This window comes from Nomascus leucogenys, chromosome 11, assembly GCF_006542625.1.
Source record: "Nomascus leucogenys isolate Asia chromosome 11, Asia_NLE_v1, whole genome shotgun sequence".
Taxonomy (NCBI): Eukaryota; Metazoa; Chordata; class Mammalia; order Primates; family Hylobatidae; genus Nomascus; species Nomascus leucogenys.
The window spans coordinates 22,882,954-22,902,329 of NC_044391.1; the positions used below are offsets into that span (position 1 = coordinate 22,882,954).

The following is a 19,376-nucleotide window of genomic DNA, read 5'->3' on the forward strand; positions in this document are numbered from 1 at the left end:
ACTACCATCAGAGTGAACAGGCAACCCTTAGCATGGGAGAAAATTTTTGCAATCTACCCATCTGACAAGGGGCTAATATCTAGAACCTATAAAGAACTTAAACAAATTTACAAGAAAAAAACAACCCCATCAAAAAGTGTGCAAAGGATATGAACAGACACTTTTCAAAAGAAGACATTTATGCAGCCAAAAGACACACGAAAAAATGCTCATCATCACTGGTCATCAGAGAAATGCAAATCAAAACCTCAATGACATACCATCTCACATCAGTTAGAATGGTGATCATTAAAAAGTCAGGAAACAACAGGTGCTGGAGAGGATGTGGAAAAATAGGAATGCTTTTACACTGTTGGTGGGAGTGTAAACTAATTCAACCATTGTGGAAGACTGTGGTGATTTCTCAAGTATCTAGAACTAGAAATACCATTTGATCCAGTGATCCCATTACTGGGTATATACCCAAAGGATTACAAATCATGCTACTATAAAGACACATGTACTCATATGTTTATTGCATCACTATTCACAGTAGCAAAAACTTGGAACCAACCCAAATGTCCATCAATGATAGACTGGATTAAGAAAATGTGGCACGTATACACCATGGAATACTATGTAGCCATAAAAAAGGATGAGTTCATGTCCTTTGTAGCCACATGGATGAAGCTGGAAGCCATCCTGAGTAAACTATCACAAGGACAGAAAAACAACACATGTTTTCACTCATAGGTGGGAATTGAACAATGAGAACACTTGGACACAGGGTGGGGAACATCACATACTGAGGCCTGTCGTGGCGTGGGAGGATGGGGGAAGGATAGCATTAGGAGAAATACCTAATGTAAATGACAAGTTAATGGGTGCAGCAAACCAACACGGGACATGTATACACATGTGACAAACCTGCACCTTGTGCACATGTACCCTAGAACTTAACGTATAATAAAAAAATAAAAAAATAAAAAAAAAATAAATAAACCATTAAGAGTACCTGAAGACAACATAGAATGGGAAGATCTTTTTAACTGACTCAAAATCCTTAGCATAAAAAAGGATGTATTTTTATACTGAATGCTCATATTTTTGGCACTGTCTGATAATTATGGTAATTAAGTTGAAATTTACATTAAAATGGGAAACCGGTTTTGTATCAACTGTTCCACTTAGAGGTCTTTTAAGCATAGTTCTAGTTTCAAAACCAATTTGTCAATATTGCCAGAAGTTTTTCAGATAGACTGGTGGAGCTTTATAGACCAATGTCAGATTAGAATGCACTTAAAAATGAAACACTTTCCAAAGATTATTTGGAAAGAATATCTTATTGATATTTTTAATGATTCCCTGTGATTACTTCATAATATTATGCTTTACATTTTAATATTTCCCTATAAACAATAATTTTAAACTACCTGAACATCTTTCCATAATGCAGATAAGATCTCCAGAGGACACATGAGAAAGAGGGCATGTCTTTGAGGAGATTTGTTCCTGGTCACACAAGCACAATTATGTAATCTTTACAGATTGGTTGGCTATAAAGCAGAAAATAATTTGCACATTAATATGGGGAGATGTTTTCATCTGTGTTTTCTTTTGAAGTGCAAGTATGACTTTTGCTGGATTTGCCTTGAAGAGTGGAAAAAGCATAGTTCGTCCACTGGAGGTTATTACAGATGTACTCGCTATGAAGTCATTCAGCACGTGGAGGAGCAATCCAAGGAAATGACTGTGGAGGTAAAGAGAACCAATTAAGCCAAGACATCTCTCTAAACCACTCACTAACACTGGAATTATTTTGCATTTCTTTTTCTATTTTCATCTTAATAAAGTATTAAATTGAATATACTTTATTATAGCCTTTAATTTCAACAAAATAGCTCTGTAAACTTGAGAGCTTTTTCCCTTTTACATTTTCCTTTTTTTAAATTTTGGTGAAGATATGTATGAAAAGTCTGATATATCCCAGCCTACCTCTGTAAATACTTAAAAACAATTTTAACATTAATGTCAACAATGCAGTATTACATTATACTGTGCAGGAAGTCTCTTAGTCTGCTCAGCTGCCATAGAAAATACATATACTGGGTGGCTTACCAGAAATTTATTTCTCACAGTTGTAGAGGTTGTGAAGTCCAGGGTCAAGATGCTGGCCAATTTGGTTCTTGATGAGGATTCTCCTCTTGGTTTGCAGACAGCCACCCTCTCACTATGTTCTCAGGTGGCCAGAAAAGACAGAGAGACCTCTGGTGCCCCTTCCTCTTCTTATAAGGGTACCAGCACTATCAGAATAGGGCCCCACCCTAATGACCTTATTTAACCTTTATCACCTTCTCACAGGTCCTGTCTTCAAACACAGTCAAATTGGGGGGAGGGCTTCAAAATAAGAATTTTAGGGGGAATACCATTAGCCCATAGCAAAAAGCCATATAATAAAACATTGAAGGCCGAGCACTGTGGCTCATGCTTTTAATCCCAGCACTTTTGGGAGGCCGAGGCAGGCGGATCACTTGAGGTCAGGAGTTCAAGACCAGCCTGGCCAACATGGTAAAACCGCATCTCTACTAAAAATACAAAAATTACCCAGGCATGGTGGTGGGCTCCTGTAATCCCAGCTACTCAGGAGGCTGAGACAGGAAAATCAGTTGAACCTGGGAGGCGGAGGTTTTTGTGAGCTCAGATTGCACCACTGCACTCCAGCCTGGGCGACACAGTGAGACTCTGTCTCAAAAAAAAAAAAAAAAAAGAAAGTATTCTGTCAAGAAAATAATTCACAAATCTGAATGCATCATTACTACCTATCACTAATAAAACTTTTAAATGATTCCCCCAAAAAACTATTTTAGTAGCTACTAGTTTTTATAAAAGTCATTTGTGGACTTTTGTTTTCTAGGCTGAGAAAAAACACAAACGATTTCAGGAACTTGACAGATTTATGCACTATTATACAAGATTTAAAAACCATGAGCATAGTTATCAGGTATGTCCCAAATCATTTCAAATGAGCTGACCTGTACTGTTGTGAATAAGTAAAGAGAATGGTTTAAATTCTTTATTTCTATTCCTTTAGCTAGAACAACGCCTTCTTAAAACAGCCAAAGAAAAGATGGAGCAATTGAGCAGAGCTCTCAAAGAAAGTAAGTTATAAGTTGTATGTGTGATAATTAATATAAAATATCTTTCCATGCTTGTCGCTTCACTAGTAGGTTAGGCCCTGAAAGGAATACATTATGTCCATTAGCTTGTTCTGGTACTGTTTTGAGTTCTTTCAAGCCCTGAGTGCAGCTTAGCAGATGAGGCCTCTGTGATTGGATTTTCTACCCAGCACCTAGCCTCCTCCTCTTGATGCAGCCTGTCTGTTATGAGATAAAAACACTTCATGATTTTGCTTACTCTATGTCACTGCTGATGCTCTACAATGTTGGGAAAAGTGGATGGGTCCTAAAGGACATCACTGACTTAGTCAGAGGAGCAAGATACACGTGCTACCCAATTGTCATGTAACTGAATACCCAAAAATTATTGAGAAGATTTAGCAGAGTGCCTAAGGGGGTGGAAGTCAATAACAGTTTGGGGAGAAATCATTTCACTGGTAAATAATGAACACTGGGGTCAAAAAGCAAAGCCATGAGGTGGAGCTAACGTATGGGCCCTAAATTATAAGTTAGAATATTCCAAAATATGGATTGAGTATTGACAGCATCGTTAGAATATAATAACCCACAATGACCACACAGAGTGTAGGTTCCGGTATGTTTGTTTTAAAAAGTCACCTTTTAAAAATAATAGCTTACATATGCAAAGTACATTTTAAGGTGAAAAATGTGATGTTTTACTTGGGTTGCTCCGGTTTATCAAAATAATGAATATTAAAATCCTTTTTATTAGGATAATTCCCTAGTCAAGACAATAACATAAGTTAAATGGAGTGGGGGAGAATATGTCAATAGCAGTATAGCCTGCTTGTTAATTATTAGTTCTTAGACTTCATTAATGATATAACTATATTAGGTAATATCAGACTCTTGAAGTATTGTCCACAGTATAAATTGAGAGGAAAAAATTCCTCACAAGTCGTACAGCTCTTCAGCAGGGATTTTTGTCTGGTCACTAATACATCCCTAGTGCTTCCAGCTGTGCCTGACCCTTAACAACATTCAATATTTGTAGATGTGAATTATTGCTTCTATTCAACATTCTGGAGGTTCCAGGCAGCATAATAAATTAGGGGAAAAAAACGAAAAGGTACAGTAATTGGAAGGGAAGAAGCAAAACCTCACACATTTCTCACATAAGTCAGAAATCTCAGGGTAGTCTGTCAGTTTGTGTACACACACTGAATTTCTTTCTACAGGTATCCAAAATAATCTGAGTTTCTACAGTATTTGCAAAGTTAGATTCTCATGCTTAAGTTCTGTTTTTTTTCTTTTTTTTTTTTTTTTTTTTTGGCAGTTAAGCGAAAACCTAGACTGTTATAATGATATTCTTAGAACAAAGAGTCTCAGATATTAAGGCAATTTCATCTTCCATCTTCCTCATTCTTCCTCCCCTTCTTTCTTTCTTTGGAGTTTTTTATTAACTAGGATTAGTTATCTAGTTGTTTGCCAGAATGTTGTATCTTTTTCCTTACAGTATTGGTTTTGCATTATTAGGCTGTTTTTATAAGCAACTTAGAAAAGGCATTTGGTCTCATTCTTAAGCAGGGAAATTCTGCTAGGGATAATCTGAAAAAGTAAAGCCTAGAACCTTTTGGTTGACCTAAAGCTAGATTTGCTTACCAATGGAGTGAGACCAGAATCCAAGATGAGTATATGCATTCCTTTATGACTACCATCAGTGTTCCTGGGCTGCTGGGGCATATGCTTCTTTTATAAACACATACATGTCACACATGAGTATTTTATGTAGGTTTTTAGTTTGGTTCAAATAGGTATTTTCATACAGTTACTTAAAACAGTTTTTGTCCTAATGATCCTTCTTTTTCCTTTTTTGAGAAAAAAAATCATTGTTTAATTAATATTATAAATGGCATGTTTGCCAAAACAAATTCACTGTGCCTCAATTACTTTTTAGCTGAAGGAGGCTGTCCAGATACCACTTTCATTGAAGATGCAGTTCATGTGCTCTTAAAAACTCGGCGCATTCTCAAGTGTTCTTATCCATATGGATTTTTCTTGGAACCTAAAAGCACAAAGAAAGAAATTTTTGAACTCATGCAGGTAAGATATTTTTTAATTACATTTAAATGGCAGCAGTTATTATGAAATACAGAGTTTTTCATTTTTCAAACCACTTGTTTTATTTAATGTGGACATGATTAATAAAACAATTTTCTTTGCATTTTTTAAATGGTTTTTAAATAAAGGAAAAGTTACCAGTAATAAATTGAAATTTTCTTTCTGTTTAAATTTGTCACTCTGCAGGTCTAAATGAGTTATGAGTGATGCAAACATTTCCTATAGCATTTATGTCTTTGTTTTAAACTGGTTGAAGTTTGAAATCAGGCATATTGCTGATTATATAATTAAGAATTTTATCATCAAAGATGAAACAACCCACATTACCTATAAGATGAGAAAGTTGCTGTTTACCAGTTTATTTTTGAAATGCAACTGAAAAAGTTACAGTATTTAAAAAACAAAAACACCTAAACCAATTGGCATCACTATAGCTAAATAACTTCATTGTACATTTCTTTTCTTTTGAAGCCACTAAACTTTCTCCTGTTACAGTTTTCATGTCATCCCTTGAACTGTCCTCTGCTAATTTATATCCTACATTTCCATCAAGGATCAGTATCATTTTCTCTATAAACCCTTCCAGACTTGACCCCGATCACTGTTGTCTTGCCTTAATTCAAATTCCTTCAGCACTTTTATATAGTCTGCACTATGGCATCATGCATTTGCTTGTATGGTACATTGAAATGTATTCGTTTTTTTCACATAGACAAATTATAAATTCCTTGTAAACAGCTGCTATACTCACTACTTCTTTGTAATCTATACCAATTTCATTTCTATAAATGCCTATCAAATGAGCGTTTTTTAAAAATTTCATGATTTTATATACAGTCCTTTCTCTTTCATAATCTAGAAAACATGTACAAAATAGAAAACACATTACATAGGAAGTTATTTCAAAATTTTAACTAGTTTCTTACTTCAAAAGAGTTAGATTTAACTGAGAAACCACATAGACTCTGGATTTGCTGTTGATTAACCTATGAAGCCTGTGATCTTTTTTTTTTCTCTGCTTGCTATAGACAGACCTAGAAATGGTCACTGAAGACCTTGCCCAGAAAGTCAATAGGCCTTACCTTCGCACACCCCGCCACAAGATCATCAAAGCAGCATGCCTTGTACAGCAGAAGAGGCAAGAATTCCTGGCATCTGTGGCTCGGGGAGTAGCTCCTGCAGACTCACCAGAAGCTCCAAGGCGCAGGTAAAAAGGATGTACACTGTGGAAATCATCCTAGCTCCAGCCACAAATGCCAGCAGTTTTATTTTTTATCCAACTAGGGTTCATATTCCTGGAAATTATTTACACCTAAAATATGTATAGCTCATAAAAGTATGTTAACTTTTTTTGGTGATTTTTTTTTTCCTCCATGCTATTTCTGTTTTTCTTGTTATTTTTTGTTTATTTATCATTGTGTAGCTCCTTAGACTAAATTAACCTAGGTTAATTTCACATTTCAGGTGAACTCATAAATAAGAGTATTCTAATGTATCATTTCAAATATGTAATATATATATAGTGATTTGATAGTTATAAACATCTTACGATGTAGAATTTGGAAACTTTGCCAGCTTGTTATGGTCATATTTGTATTTTTGTATTAAGTTGTGAAGGAAAGAGAAATTTGATATTTGTAGTTACTTAAGTGATAAACTCATCCACTAAAGATCAGTTGAGTTGTGGTTGTTTTACGTACTCATACTACTTCTGTAAATTGAAGCATACTTTCCTATTTGTAATAACTATAAGCATTAAACATTCCTTTAGCACTATTTTACATAAATTCCTTTGATCCTATTTTTACATAATATTTATGAGTAAATACTTGTAAAATAAAAATAGAAGCAGTCATAAAATACTTTGTTATAACATGATAATTTTTATTTTTTGATCATTTTACACAAACATAAAAACTTAGAATTTGGAAGAAATAATGAAATTATCATTTTAATTCCGTTTTAATAGTTGATCTACTTTAGTTAAGCAAGTTCCAACAGAGGAATTCAAAGTAATGTTCAAAGGGCAAGGATCTGATTGTATATCCTTTGTAGTATTGATATTAAATCAAATGGTATGTCTAATTTCTTTGTAGCTTTGCTGGTGGAACATGGGATTGGGAATATTTAGGATTTGCATCACCAGAGGTAATTGTTTTATGGGGTTTTTGTTTCTGTATTTTTTCTTAGTGCAGTCGTGCTTGCATTTGCATCCTTATCTATTCTAAATCCTACTGAGATTATCAGTAGTGCTGTCTCTTTCTTTTGTAACAAAAATGCCTTGACAGAGCCTACATTTAGCTATTTATGTAGTATTGATATATCATCACATTGTTAAATGCATTACTCTTTTATTGTTTTTAATTACTGAATAGTCAGAATTAAGGCAAATTTACAATATACATTTTTGGAAAATGTCTTCTAATTTGTTAATAGACAATTTATTAGAAATGCATTTCTAGTCATAATATTGTTTTAGTCTGAAACTATTAAAAATATAAAAGAACAATCCATTTTTTAAGGTTAATGCAACAACCTGAGGGAACTGATTTATAATCAGTTGCTAAAGTGGAAAACTTGACTTTAATAATGTATATGCAGAAAGAAATGCTTTGCTTAGTTGCTTTCTGCTTATCCTTAAGACTTTCACACTCTTCTTGTTTTTTTTGTTGTCATTATTAATATACCGTTTTAAAATACAGAAGGTCTAAATTACTAACACTACAGATAGCAGTTGTGGCAAATAAAAATAAGACAGAGTGAAACTCTTAATCACATAGCTGTTTTCTGAGATTTAAATTGCCACTGTTGAGTCTGACTTTAAAATGGTTTTAGCAGTTCTCTCTACTTCTCTCTTTCTATCCTTGCTCTTTATTAAACAGTATTTGATGCCTATAATATGATAACCCTTCAACTTAATTTTTGGAAGGGTACAGAACAAATGAGGAAATCTTCGTTTGTAATGTATAACCCATTTGTTACCTGCAACTGAAAGACAATGAAATTGATTATTATCCAGGCATGACTGTGGCTTATTTAAATCGGATACTTTCTCTTTTCAGCTGCTGAAGATACTTGCAATCACCTGTGGCTTTTGTATTGGTAGATACATCCAAGAAAATATTGACTTGAAAAAAATTGTGCTTGGAGCCCTGATCTGGACATTTTAAATTCACTTAAATTGTTTTTAAAATTGTGATATATTAATGAAATTTTTAATTTTAAAACTAATTATGAACCTTTATCTGATCCTGTATTTATTATTTCAATGTTATAATACATTTACAACTTTGGGGATATTGTGGAAAACTTCTACCTAAAAGGAAGAATAAGCAAACTGAAATTATAAAAGAAAAAAAAAAATACTAATGATTTCCGTGTTTTAAGGTAGAAACACAATTTAGCAAAAATAAATAAAACCTTCGTCAGTGTATTTACAAGCATGTATGTGTATCATCTTGCAGCTTCTGGCTCTGACAGAAACTTTAGGAATCCTGAAATATTTGTCCTTGAATATTGAGGGCCTACTAATATGACTGTCACTTTGTTTTTTATGAATTGATAATTTTTTAGAAATTACTTACTTTTAGTTTTCTTTAGTCTTTGACACATTGAAATACTAGGCTTTTACATAAATCTTATTGCAGATATAAAGAATTACTACACATTGTGAGACTTTCAAGTTCTGCATGTGTATATGACTATCGAGTAACTGCCAAAGTTATATTTTTGAAAAATAGCTCTTTGCCTTAATAGTGAGGGAGAAAACAAGGTTACCAACTCCAGTAGACTTAGATTGAATTTATATTTTTTTCATTGAAGTTAATTTCATCTTACTCTCTTCAATTTAAATTGAGTCTGGCAAGCATAAAGATTTGTTTTATGCTACTTTAAAGGCAATGGAGCTCAGTGGAAATAGCATAAAGTCTGAGGAACACCTGAATTCAACTTTTAAGTGTAACTTACTAGATCCTAGGCTATGTTCTTTCTTAATTTCTCGTCTTTACAATACGGATGGTGATACCCCATATAAGTTCTAGAAGGATTAAAGCATCTCATTTAGCCACTGACAAAATTGTCGCAATTATTACTTAAAACAGCTCCTTATAGCTTTTCCCTCTGTAAATCCTAGAACTTTTTAGTCTTTTCTGTATCCTTAACATTCTCAAAGCATTTGGAGTATACTGACTAAACCCTTTTAATATACATTCTTGAAGATCTTAGGAATCCTTGGAAATTTTCAGATAAATTTTATGAGAACAATATATTTAAGCCTGTTGCATCATGAGAGAATGCCATCTGAGAGTTTTCTGTCAGACGATTAGATATACAAGTTTCCTTTGCAGTTGCTTTTAAATGGTTTCATTGTCTTAAATTGGAAATATGTATAGTCTATGGTCAGTAATAGTTTAATTCATAACTTTGTACCATTATCAGGTTTACAAAGTAAGCAAATTATCCCTAATATAAACCTTGAATTGAGATAAAATTTTCACACCATCTTTGTCTAAGAAATCTAGTTGGTGTTCCTCACTGGTCTGTTGAGCCTTGATGACACTTAAGTCATCAGTTTGAGATCATGGGCCTCTAGGAAAAGAGGAAATGATGTCCCACCTCAGCAAGGCATTTTAAAGAACCAGTATAAACCCTCAGGGCACTTGGAGTATCGTTCATTTATTAGTTTCTAACCTAACGAACAGGATGCCTCCCACTTCTTAAGAGTCCAACTGCTTATATAAATAAAGGAGTTTAAATAAATGTCACCAGAGTGGTATGATGCGAAAGTTTTATTTGTGATCCAAAATTTGTCTTCACCTACTCCTAGTACTTTCACAATATAAGCATATTGAATATTCTAGGGTAACCAGGATAATCATAAAGTTGAGTATCTTAGTGTTTATCATGGAAAGACACCATAATGATTCTCTAAATTAGCCGTTTTATGTTGGTATCATGTACCCTGGCCTCCTCTCTTCTCTTTCCTTCTCTTTTGTTCTCTTCTCTTCTGTCACATTTATACCCAGATAATAGCAGATGGTCCCAGGTTGTACCCTCTGGTGATAACAAACTCACTTTAAACATTGTCACAAATGTAGAATAGACTGAGGACATCTGCCTAAGTCTGTGTTCATCCCATATGCTAAATAGAAAACATTTCCCCTACTTGTGTTGTAAATAGCACCACATATTGGCTTATATAGAAAAGAAGCTAAATAATCATCTTATTTTAAAGCTAACCTAACATTTGTCTTTTAATCTAAGTCCTTTGATTTGTGAATATGGTATGCAGTAGTCTCAAAGAATAGAAAACCCAACAGTCTGGCAAGTACTTAACAGTGTGTGTTCTTTTTTACTGTTGTTCCTTTTTTTCTTTTTCTGCTACATATATCCCAGTCAATTTTTTTTTTTTTTTTTTTTTTTTTTGAGATGTAGTCTTGCTCTTGTTGCCCAGGCTGGAGTGCAGTGGCACAATCTCGGATCACTGCAACCTCCGCCTCCTGGGTTCAAGTGATTCTCCTGCCTCAGCCTCTCGAGTAGCTGGGATTACAGGTGCCACCACCACGCCTGGCTAATTTTTTGTTTTTTTAGTAGAGACAGGGTTTCACCATGTTGGCCAGGCTGGTCTCAAATTCCTGACCTCAGGGGATCTGCCTGCTTCAGCCTCCCAAAGTACTGGGATTACAGGCGTGAGCCACCGCACCCGCCCCCAGTCACGTTTTTAAAACCACTTTCATATCCAGGTGCAATGACTCACACCTGTAATCCCAGCTACTTAGGAGGCCGAGCAGTAGGGATTGCTTGAGGCCAGGAGTTCAAGACCAGCCTAAGCAACATAGCAAGAGTCTGACTCTAAAAATAAGCAAATAAAAAATAAAAAACCTCCCTTCAAGGAAAGCCTTACTTAAATTAGTAATATGATTGTAGTATTAATTAGATAACAAGATCCTTGAAATCATCAGGCATATGAAATAGGGCTGTTCTAATGTAGCCCTGGGGCTTGCAAGTATTCCTAATTTATCTAGGCAATTGTAATGACTGTTGAAAACTTTCTTTTTCCATTTTACCTTTTGTGTTTCCTTGGCATGGCAAAACCTGATGTTTCAGCCAAGTGATTTTATAAGATGTGTATAAAATCACAAACTTTTTCCCCTGGAAAAAAGTGTGTACTTTGTTTTATTTGCATTTTAAAAATTGCATGCTCTCTTGTATTTTATAACCTTTGGTTTATGCAGGAATATGCTGAATTTCAGTATCGGAGGAGGCACAGACAACGTCGTCGAGGAGACGTTCACAGTCTACTCAGTAATCCTCCAGACCCTGATGAGCCAAGTGAAAGCACTTTAGGTAAGTCCTTGGGTTGAGTATGGTTTAATCTCATAGCTCTCCTGAATTTATCCTTCAAACTGGCTGATGTAAATGTTTGTGAACGAGTTTGTCATTTAGATATACAATAAATATGCAGATGTTTCTGTTGTGACAGGACACAGAAAATCAGAGGAGTTAGGAGCATGGTCTGTGGAGTCAGGCAAACTTGGATTCATGACCCCATCTCTGCTGCATATTAGCTGTGTAACTTAGTCAGATCACAGCCTCTCTAAGGTTGTTTCCATATTCTAAAGACATAATAATAATAGTGCCACCTTATAGGCTCATTGTGAGCATTAAATTAGATAATACATCTAAAACACTTAAGCATCTAGTGAAGCACTCAGTTAATTGTAGTATTGATTGATACTGTTTTTGTGTTCATGGAATATTTGTCTCCTAGCCTTAGTTGTCCTGTAGACATTTAAAAGAGAGAGAATTTCTGGCATTAGAGATAAATTATTTTAGTTATTCAACTTTTAAATGTTAAATTATTAAGTGAAAATCTTCTGACTATAATGTCAGGATCAATGGGACTAAAGATTTGCTCTTCAGACTATTGAAATTCCCAAATTATTTAATTTTAAGAAATCTAAAAATGAAAAACCTTTATTAGTTATTGCTTAACAAAAAAAGAGAAATGGATAGTATCACTTGCATTTATGAATAGAACTATATAGACTGCAAGCAAAAATGTAAAAAAGTCAGCCAGGCACGGTGGCTCATGCCTGTCATCCCAGCACTTTGGGAGGCCAAGGTGTGCGGATCACGAGGTCAGGAGATGGAGACCATCCTGACCAACATGGTGAAACCCCATCTCTACTAAAAATGCAAAAATTAGCCAGGCATAGTGGCACACATCTGTAGTCCCAACCACTCGGGTGGCAGAGGCAGGAGAATCGCTTGAACCCAGGAGGCAGAGGTTGCAGTGAGCCAAGATTGCGCCACTGCACTCCAGCTAGGTCAACAAAGCAAGACTCCGTCTCAAAAAAAAAAAAAAGTAAAAAGTTATGGATTTGAAGTGATAATATCATATATATATAATTGTTCGTGGTAAGACAAATATGGATGAGAAATCCCAGAAAGATTAAGTGAACACATCAACACAGGTTTTCCCCAGCACTGAAAGAGAAATTGCCAATCTAAACAACCAGGTGTATGAAAAAAATAAATAAGTCTTATTTGTCACTAAATTGTCTTTGGTACCAATTGCTTTGAAACAGATATTCCAGAAGGTGGCAGCAGCAGCCGCAGGCCTGGCACATCCGTGGTAAGTTCTGCATCTATGAGTGTGCTGCACAGCTCTTCCCTGCGTGACTACACCCCTGCCAGTCGCTCTGAAAACCAGGACTCTCTTCAGGTAGCCTTTCTGAGCAGCCTCATTGCCTGTGCTTTTACTCTTTCTCTGTTGAGTGTGGTTTCCTGTTGTTACTTTCATTGCTTTCCTGTTTCTTCCTTCCATTCCAAAATCTTTGTTTTAAAGATGTGCTGCAGGAAAAGGTATTCCTATATTTTAGATTTATTTTAAGGTATTTTTTTTTTCCTTTAGCATGGGCATGGAGAAAAATACAAGATTTTAGTAGATAAAATAATTTTTCTGTGTAAATAAAATTAATAATCTGTTGGTAAAGGAAGAATGGTAAACGTGATTGAGTTAAATCAGTTTTTCTTCAGTCAAATTTTAAAGTGGTTTTGCTTTCTGTTGCTTCAGGCTCTGAGTTCCTTGGATGAAGATGATCCCAATATACTTCTTGCGATACAGTTATCACTGCAAGAGTCTGGGCTGGCCCTCGATGAAGAAACTAGAGACTTCCTCAGTAATGAAGCATCCTTAGGTGCGATAGGCACTTCTTTACCTTCCAGGCTGGACTGTGTCCCCAGAAATACAGATAGCCCTCGGGCTGCATTGAGCAGCTCTGAGCTTTTGGAACTTGGTGACAGCCTCATGAGACTAGGAGCAGAGAGTGACCCATTTTCAACTGACACCCTGAGCTCACACCCTCTCAGTGAGGCAAGAAGTGATTTCTGTCCCTCATCTAGTGACCCTGACTCAGCTGGCCAGGACCCCAACATCAATGACAATCTTCTTGGCAACATCATGGCTTGGTTTCATGACATGAACCCTCAGAGTATTGCCCTGATTCCTCCAGCAACTACAGAAATCAGTGCAGATTCCCAGCTCCCCTGTATCAAAGATGGGTCAGAAGGTGTGAAGGATGTGGAACTGGTGCTGCCAGAAGATTCAATGTTTGAAGATGCCAGTGTCAGTGAAGGTAGAGGAACCCAGATAGAAGAAAATCCTTTGGAAGAAAATATTCTGGCTGGTGAAGCAGCATCTCAAGCTGGTGACAGTGGTAATGAGGCGGCCAACAGAGGAGATGGTTCAGATGTTTCAAGTCAAACACCTCAAACCTCAAGTGACTGGCTTGAACAAGTACATTTAGTGTGAACTACACACATCTGGGCTCTAAATGAATTACAGGTACAGATGGTATGCTAAGTGGAGTATGCTTGATAGAGACTTTGATTCACTTAATTCCAACTCAGTGATAAACCACTGACATTAGGGTTGAAAACAAAGAAGTTCCCTTGAATGGTAGCTTCATTTTCTATTTTAACCTTACAGGGAATTTCCTTTGTACTTAATTGAGTAGCTTTTCCCCATTTTGCTGACAAAAAGAAGAGCAAGAGAAAGAGAAACAAAAATGAAATAAATAAGTTGTATTCCACACTCGAAGAAAATGCAGTCCTCTATTTAGCCTAGGCTTGACAATACTTAAATTGAACATTTAAACTAAAGGCTTACTCCCTAATCTTTGGGTGGCTTTCCTTTTAAAAAAAAAAAAAAAAAAAAAGTTTCTTCATTCTAGAAATTTATTTTGGATAAATCCGATAACATATATGTCCTCAATCTCTGTGCTCTTCCATAACTTACTTCCTTTTTGTCTGAGCAATGTGAATTGAAGTCTCTTTAGTACCACATCTACCATAGTGTAATTAGTTTTAATTTTCACATGAATCAAAGGTTTCCTTTCATGTCTATTTACAGTCCAATTGTGCCAAACTCTGACTTGTGCGCTGACTAACAAGGCATTTAGGTGTGCAGCATCCTAGAGTGCTCCAGGGCAGTGTCAGCGTTCTCGGGAGTAAAAGGTGCCAGTTGGTAGCAATGATATTCCAGAATTAAATGGGTTTTTGTTGCCATGGAGACTGCATTTATATAAATGTAGCCTGTAGCTTAAGTTAACTTAATGCTGCTGTTAAAAACAGTTTATTTTAATATTAAAATACAGTTGATTAGCAACAGCGGTGCTGTATTTTAAGAGACACTTTATTGGAAGTGCAATCATAGTTATTTGTTTTCACAATTTTACAGTGCATTCTAATTACTAATGGGTGCAATTACTTTTAATGGTGTTTTATAAAATAGAAAAAAAGTGGAGTTTTCATGAGTTATAGTAAATCCCATGATTATTAAGAAATTCAATAAAACATCCTGCGCAACATGTTACCGTGCCTTTGCCTAACCTAAATGGATAGTTGCCAGTTAAATAAGTGAGTAATTCAAATTTCAATGTCTTTTCTGAAGTAACTATGCTATGAATTGCAAAGACCTCCATAAACCACCCATGGCCTTGCTTTTACACTAAATATAACAACTAAATGTTCAATCAGTTTGTTTGCCTAACTAGCAAATGCTGACATGTGTTTGTTCTACTGCGCAATACTCATTTGCTGTGTAATTACTGTTTAGTGTTGAAAAAAATCAACTTCCTAGTTATCAGTGTCTTACTGTGAAGAAAATACTGGTCTTAGTTGTAATTAAGATACAATGGTACAGTGTGTAATTAAAACTAGAGTAAACTGTTGGAATGGCTGTTTTACTTAAATATTATCAAAACTAGCATAACATAAGCAAAATAGATAAGTACAACACTCCATTTAGTGTTTTGCCGGATTGTTACCAGAAATCTACAGATACCAAACTTTCAGTTCTGAGTTTGTACAGGCAAGTCCTGGGCTGGATAAAAAGTTATATTAATATTGTTATCCACAAGAGATGTGATTATAGATTTTGATTACTTTTTTTTCCCAAACCCTGCTTTTGAAATATCCTTGTACTTAAAATTCATATTGCTAGGACACTGTATTAGAATATTTAATATTCCCCAGATCCTCTTAGGATAAACTGTGGGAATCCTCCTATGCCATGGATATCAAAGGTCCACATTAGTTTTTATTTCTCCAGTGATCAGAAACATTGATATCAATCCCTATTAAATTAGTGGGGGGAATATTAACTTTATCTACAGTGTATTACTGTATATTAAACTGAAATAGTCCATTAAAGGATTTTTTTACAAATTTATTTTGGATTAAAAATATCAGCACCAATAAGTTTTTAGACCAAGTTGTTTTAATTTTTCCAGTGTAGAGTCTTTGCATCACATTGAGGCATCTTGCACAGCTGCAGTTAAGGTAAGAAAGAATGCTCTGTGTGAAGATAGTGTACACAATGGGTTCTGGTTTCCTTGCACCTTGTGCAGTATCCTTTATTTCTGTGCTGTTCTCTCCTGAGCATGAAAAATGATCATTATCCAATTTGTATTACCTTGGTACATATTTTAAAAACAACACAGTCATTGACTTTACAATTCAGTAATGAAGTTTGGCAAAGCCTATTTTGTAAACAAGTTAATTTTATAATGTAAAAAAAAAAAGTTAATCTAACCTTGACTTGTTATTTGCACTTTCATAGTCTATACTTGATACATTCCCACTTTATATACAGTAGGATTCTACAAACGTGTAGATGTTTGGCCAAATGAATGCTGTTAATAATATGTAAAATTCTTTGATTAAACATTTATTACTTAAACTACTTCCATTTTGTCTCATTACATTGTAGACTTTGTTTTAACCAAGTCAGAAAGCTGATTTTCTTCAAATTAAATCCCTCCAATGTGATGGGATCAATTTGGTTCTTACATGTAATTGATTAGTGCCTAATATTTTTACACTAGCCACTTACTGAGCATTTTATATCCCAATTATAAATACGAAAACACTGCATGACAATGTGTTAAAACATTATGACATCAGTGCTCATTTTATTGACATCACTGTAGCTTTCAGGAGAAAAATGTTATTTTTTCTTGAACTCTAATAGAAATACATAGAAAAATAACTTTAAGATATGTTTTGTGAAATTGCTTAGGAAAGAAAAAAATTTTATGCCATATGAATAAAAATGCCTGCTTCTTTTTCACTTTATTATTGTGTCCCTTATGAGTTACGAAAATAACCCATGACATTTGACCTTGCCCCAGCTGGTGCTTCATGGGGTCTGCTGGTGATAATCATTTAAAATGGTCATTTTATTTATGCCTTTCATTGTGTGGATCTGAAGCTTAACTACCAATGTTCATAGGCTGAATTATTCCTTAATTGTTGTTCATTACAGCCACTGATCTCATTTTTTATCTCCTTTGAGTCCTCAAATATTTATCATTTACATGTTATGAATTAAAACCTGGAATTTATTAAAGCTTGATCATAATTTAAAAGCAGTGATAGTATATCTCTGAAGAGTAAAACCTTGGACTCTAAATATTAAGTGATAATACAAACTTTGGGGGTGTTTTAAGTCTGAAATAACTCCAAAGGAAAAAATTTTTCATGCAGTCAGCTCTTGGACTGAGTAGTAGTTTTTTTTTTTGTTTTCTTTGTTTTTTCTTCTGAGACAGGATCTTACTCTGTCACCCAGGCTGGAGTGCAGTAATGTGATCATAGCTCACTGCAGCCTCAACCTCCCGGGCTCAGGTGATTTTCCTACCCCAGCCTCCCAAGTAGCTGGGACTACAGGCACATGCCACCACGCCCGGCTAATTTTTGTATTTTTTGTAGAGACGGGGTTTCACCATGTTGCCCAGGCTAGTCTTGAACTCCTGGGCTTAAGAAATTTGCCCTCCTGGGCCTCCCAAAGTGCTGGGATTACAGGTGAGAGCCACTGTGCCTGGCCCAGAAGTTGTTTCATCTCAGCATTGTGCTACAGGTATAACTACTGGTTCTTCTCCTTGGCAACATTATATTGTCTTGTCAGTTGTTACAACCTTCTCACCAGAATGAAAGATTTCTTTCTAGAAAGATAGAAGAGGCTCCTTCTAGACTGTATTATGTGACAGTCCTTTAGGAACTGGCAGTAGACTTAGTTCTTAAAGATGAATCAGAAAAGTTTCCTTTAGACCTCAGTTCCACTTAGGACTCACAGGTAGCTGACAGACTTAGCGGTGGCCAAACTTCTGAAGGAATTATTCTTCTTCACTCTTTGAAACTGCAATTTGATAATATTCTTGATCAAGCTGTCTTCATGTCTTAGCCAGCTGTCCCATTAAATATTTATTGCATAAGTGCCTAGCCTGTGTGAGCCATCAGTACACAACAGATTGAGACAAACACATGAGAGTGAACAAAGCCAAAGCACAAAAAGGATAATTGTTGGAGGATACAGTCAGGCCTCTTATCTTACTAGGTGTGCCAAGACTGCAAGGCCCTGTTGGCAATTTTGCCTGAGCCGTCTCAGGATTTATGTAACTAGTAACTTGAGGTCAAGGAGTAGGCTTAACTGCTTAAGAAGTGGATTCCTCACACCCAGTGTTCAGCTGAACTATAACATGAACCCCATCGTGTGCTTGTTGTCCATCCAGGCCCTTTGCATTGCCCCCGTGAAACTGGAGACAAGGGGAACTGATGCGAATATGCTGAGGTTCATTCTGAGTGCTGTGCCATGAGTGATAAAGTCCTTTGCCTCTGACTCAAGAGTCGCATGTCTTCTGTCAGCATTCTTGAGATTGTAACAGGCTAACTTACTCGTTTGTCAGTAGGGTAAAGTGAAATCCTGGAACTGAGAGTTTTGGCAACAAGGATGGGATGCTGACAAAGACATGATATTCTGATAAAGGAACCATGGGCCAGGTTCTGGAATGTAAGACTCCCTGAGATCTGGTAGTGAATGCTCTAACCCTAATGATGGGTATAGGGCGGAGATTAAGGGTTCCCACTGTCCTACCTATTCATGAACAGGAGACAATGTTTAGAGGCTTAGCAACAAGAGGTGGGATTGAAACAAACAGTGCAAATGGTGCTTTGTTACTCCTGCAGGCAGGCAGAGGAAGGGATGTTTTCAAGGTAAGGAGTCAGCAACTCCTGTTACAATGTAAAATAATTGGTGTTATCAATAAGAACCTTACTGTTCGATTGAGAGCCTTGGGTAGACTGCAAACAGAAGGTTATTTGAGCTGCAAGCAGTTGCAAGGCTGTTCAGATGCTGAAGTGAATGCAATGCCATGCCTAAAAGTGCAGAGCAGCCCACAGCCGATTCAGCCAGTAATGAGGGCAAGGTGCTGGGTGCAGGAGTGAGAGAAGGTGCTGAAGACTTCCGGGTAAAATGTGGTGGTGTGCATGGGAGAAAATAGAAGCCCGGGGCCCCAGTTCTTTCTGGATGCTGTAGGGCTCACCACTGCCACAGGAGAGGTAGTTGTCGGTGTTCAGGCACTGATCCTGGAGCAAGAGGCTAAAGGAGAAAAAAGGCTGAAAATTTTGTTCCCCACGGACAGCCTCTTTTGCAAACCTCCTGGTTAGGGGATAATGTGACCGGGCACTCATTTGCCACATGTAGCCCCTGGCTTGCACACATTTTCGACTCGTTGGTCTGTGGTCTGTGTTCCTGTGGTGGAAAAGGCTTTTTAGCATGTTCTGTGGTGAGGAAGGGAA

The 19,376-nt window shown here is 36.2% G+C and overlaps 1 protein-coding gene across 4 annotated transcripts in view; it reads left to right on the forward strand.

Moving 5' to 3' along the window:
* ANKIB1 (ankyrin repeat and IBR domain containing 1) overlaps positions 1–16,485 on the forward strand; it is a 153,050-nt gene extending 136,565 nt beyond the window's left edge. For 2 of the 4 annotated variants that reach the window (XM_030822064.1, XM_030822065.1), the window contains exons 12-20: positions 1,603–1,737; positions 2,894–2,980; positions 3,071–3,137; positions 5,074–5,219; positions 6,266–6,444; positions 7,334–7,385; positions 11,471–11,582; positions 12,827–12,963; positions 13,315–14,436. In XM_030822064.1, coding sequence (XP_030677924.1) covers positions 1,603–1,737; positions 2,894–2,980; positions 3,071–3,137; positions 5,074–5,219; positions 6,266–6,444; positions 7,334–7,385; positions 11,471–11,582; positions 12,827–12,963; positions 13,315–14,052 — 1,653 coding nt within the window. In that variant the 3' untranslated portion in view covers positions 14,053–14,436. Of the gene's footprint in view, positions 1–1,602; positions 1,738–2,893; positions 2,981–3,070; positions 3,138–5,073; positions 5,220–6,265; positions 6,445–7,333; positions 7,386–11,470; positions 11,583–12,826; positions 12,964–13,314 lie in introns of all 4 variants that reach the window. The other 2 variants (XM_003252435.4, XM_030822066.1) reach the window with 2 other exon arrangements.
* The last annotated feature ends 2,891 nt before the right edge of the window (positions 16,486–19,376 follow it).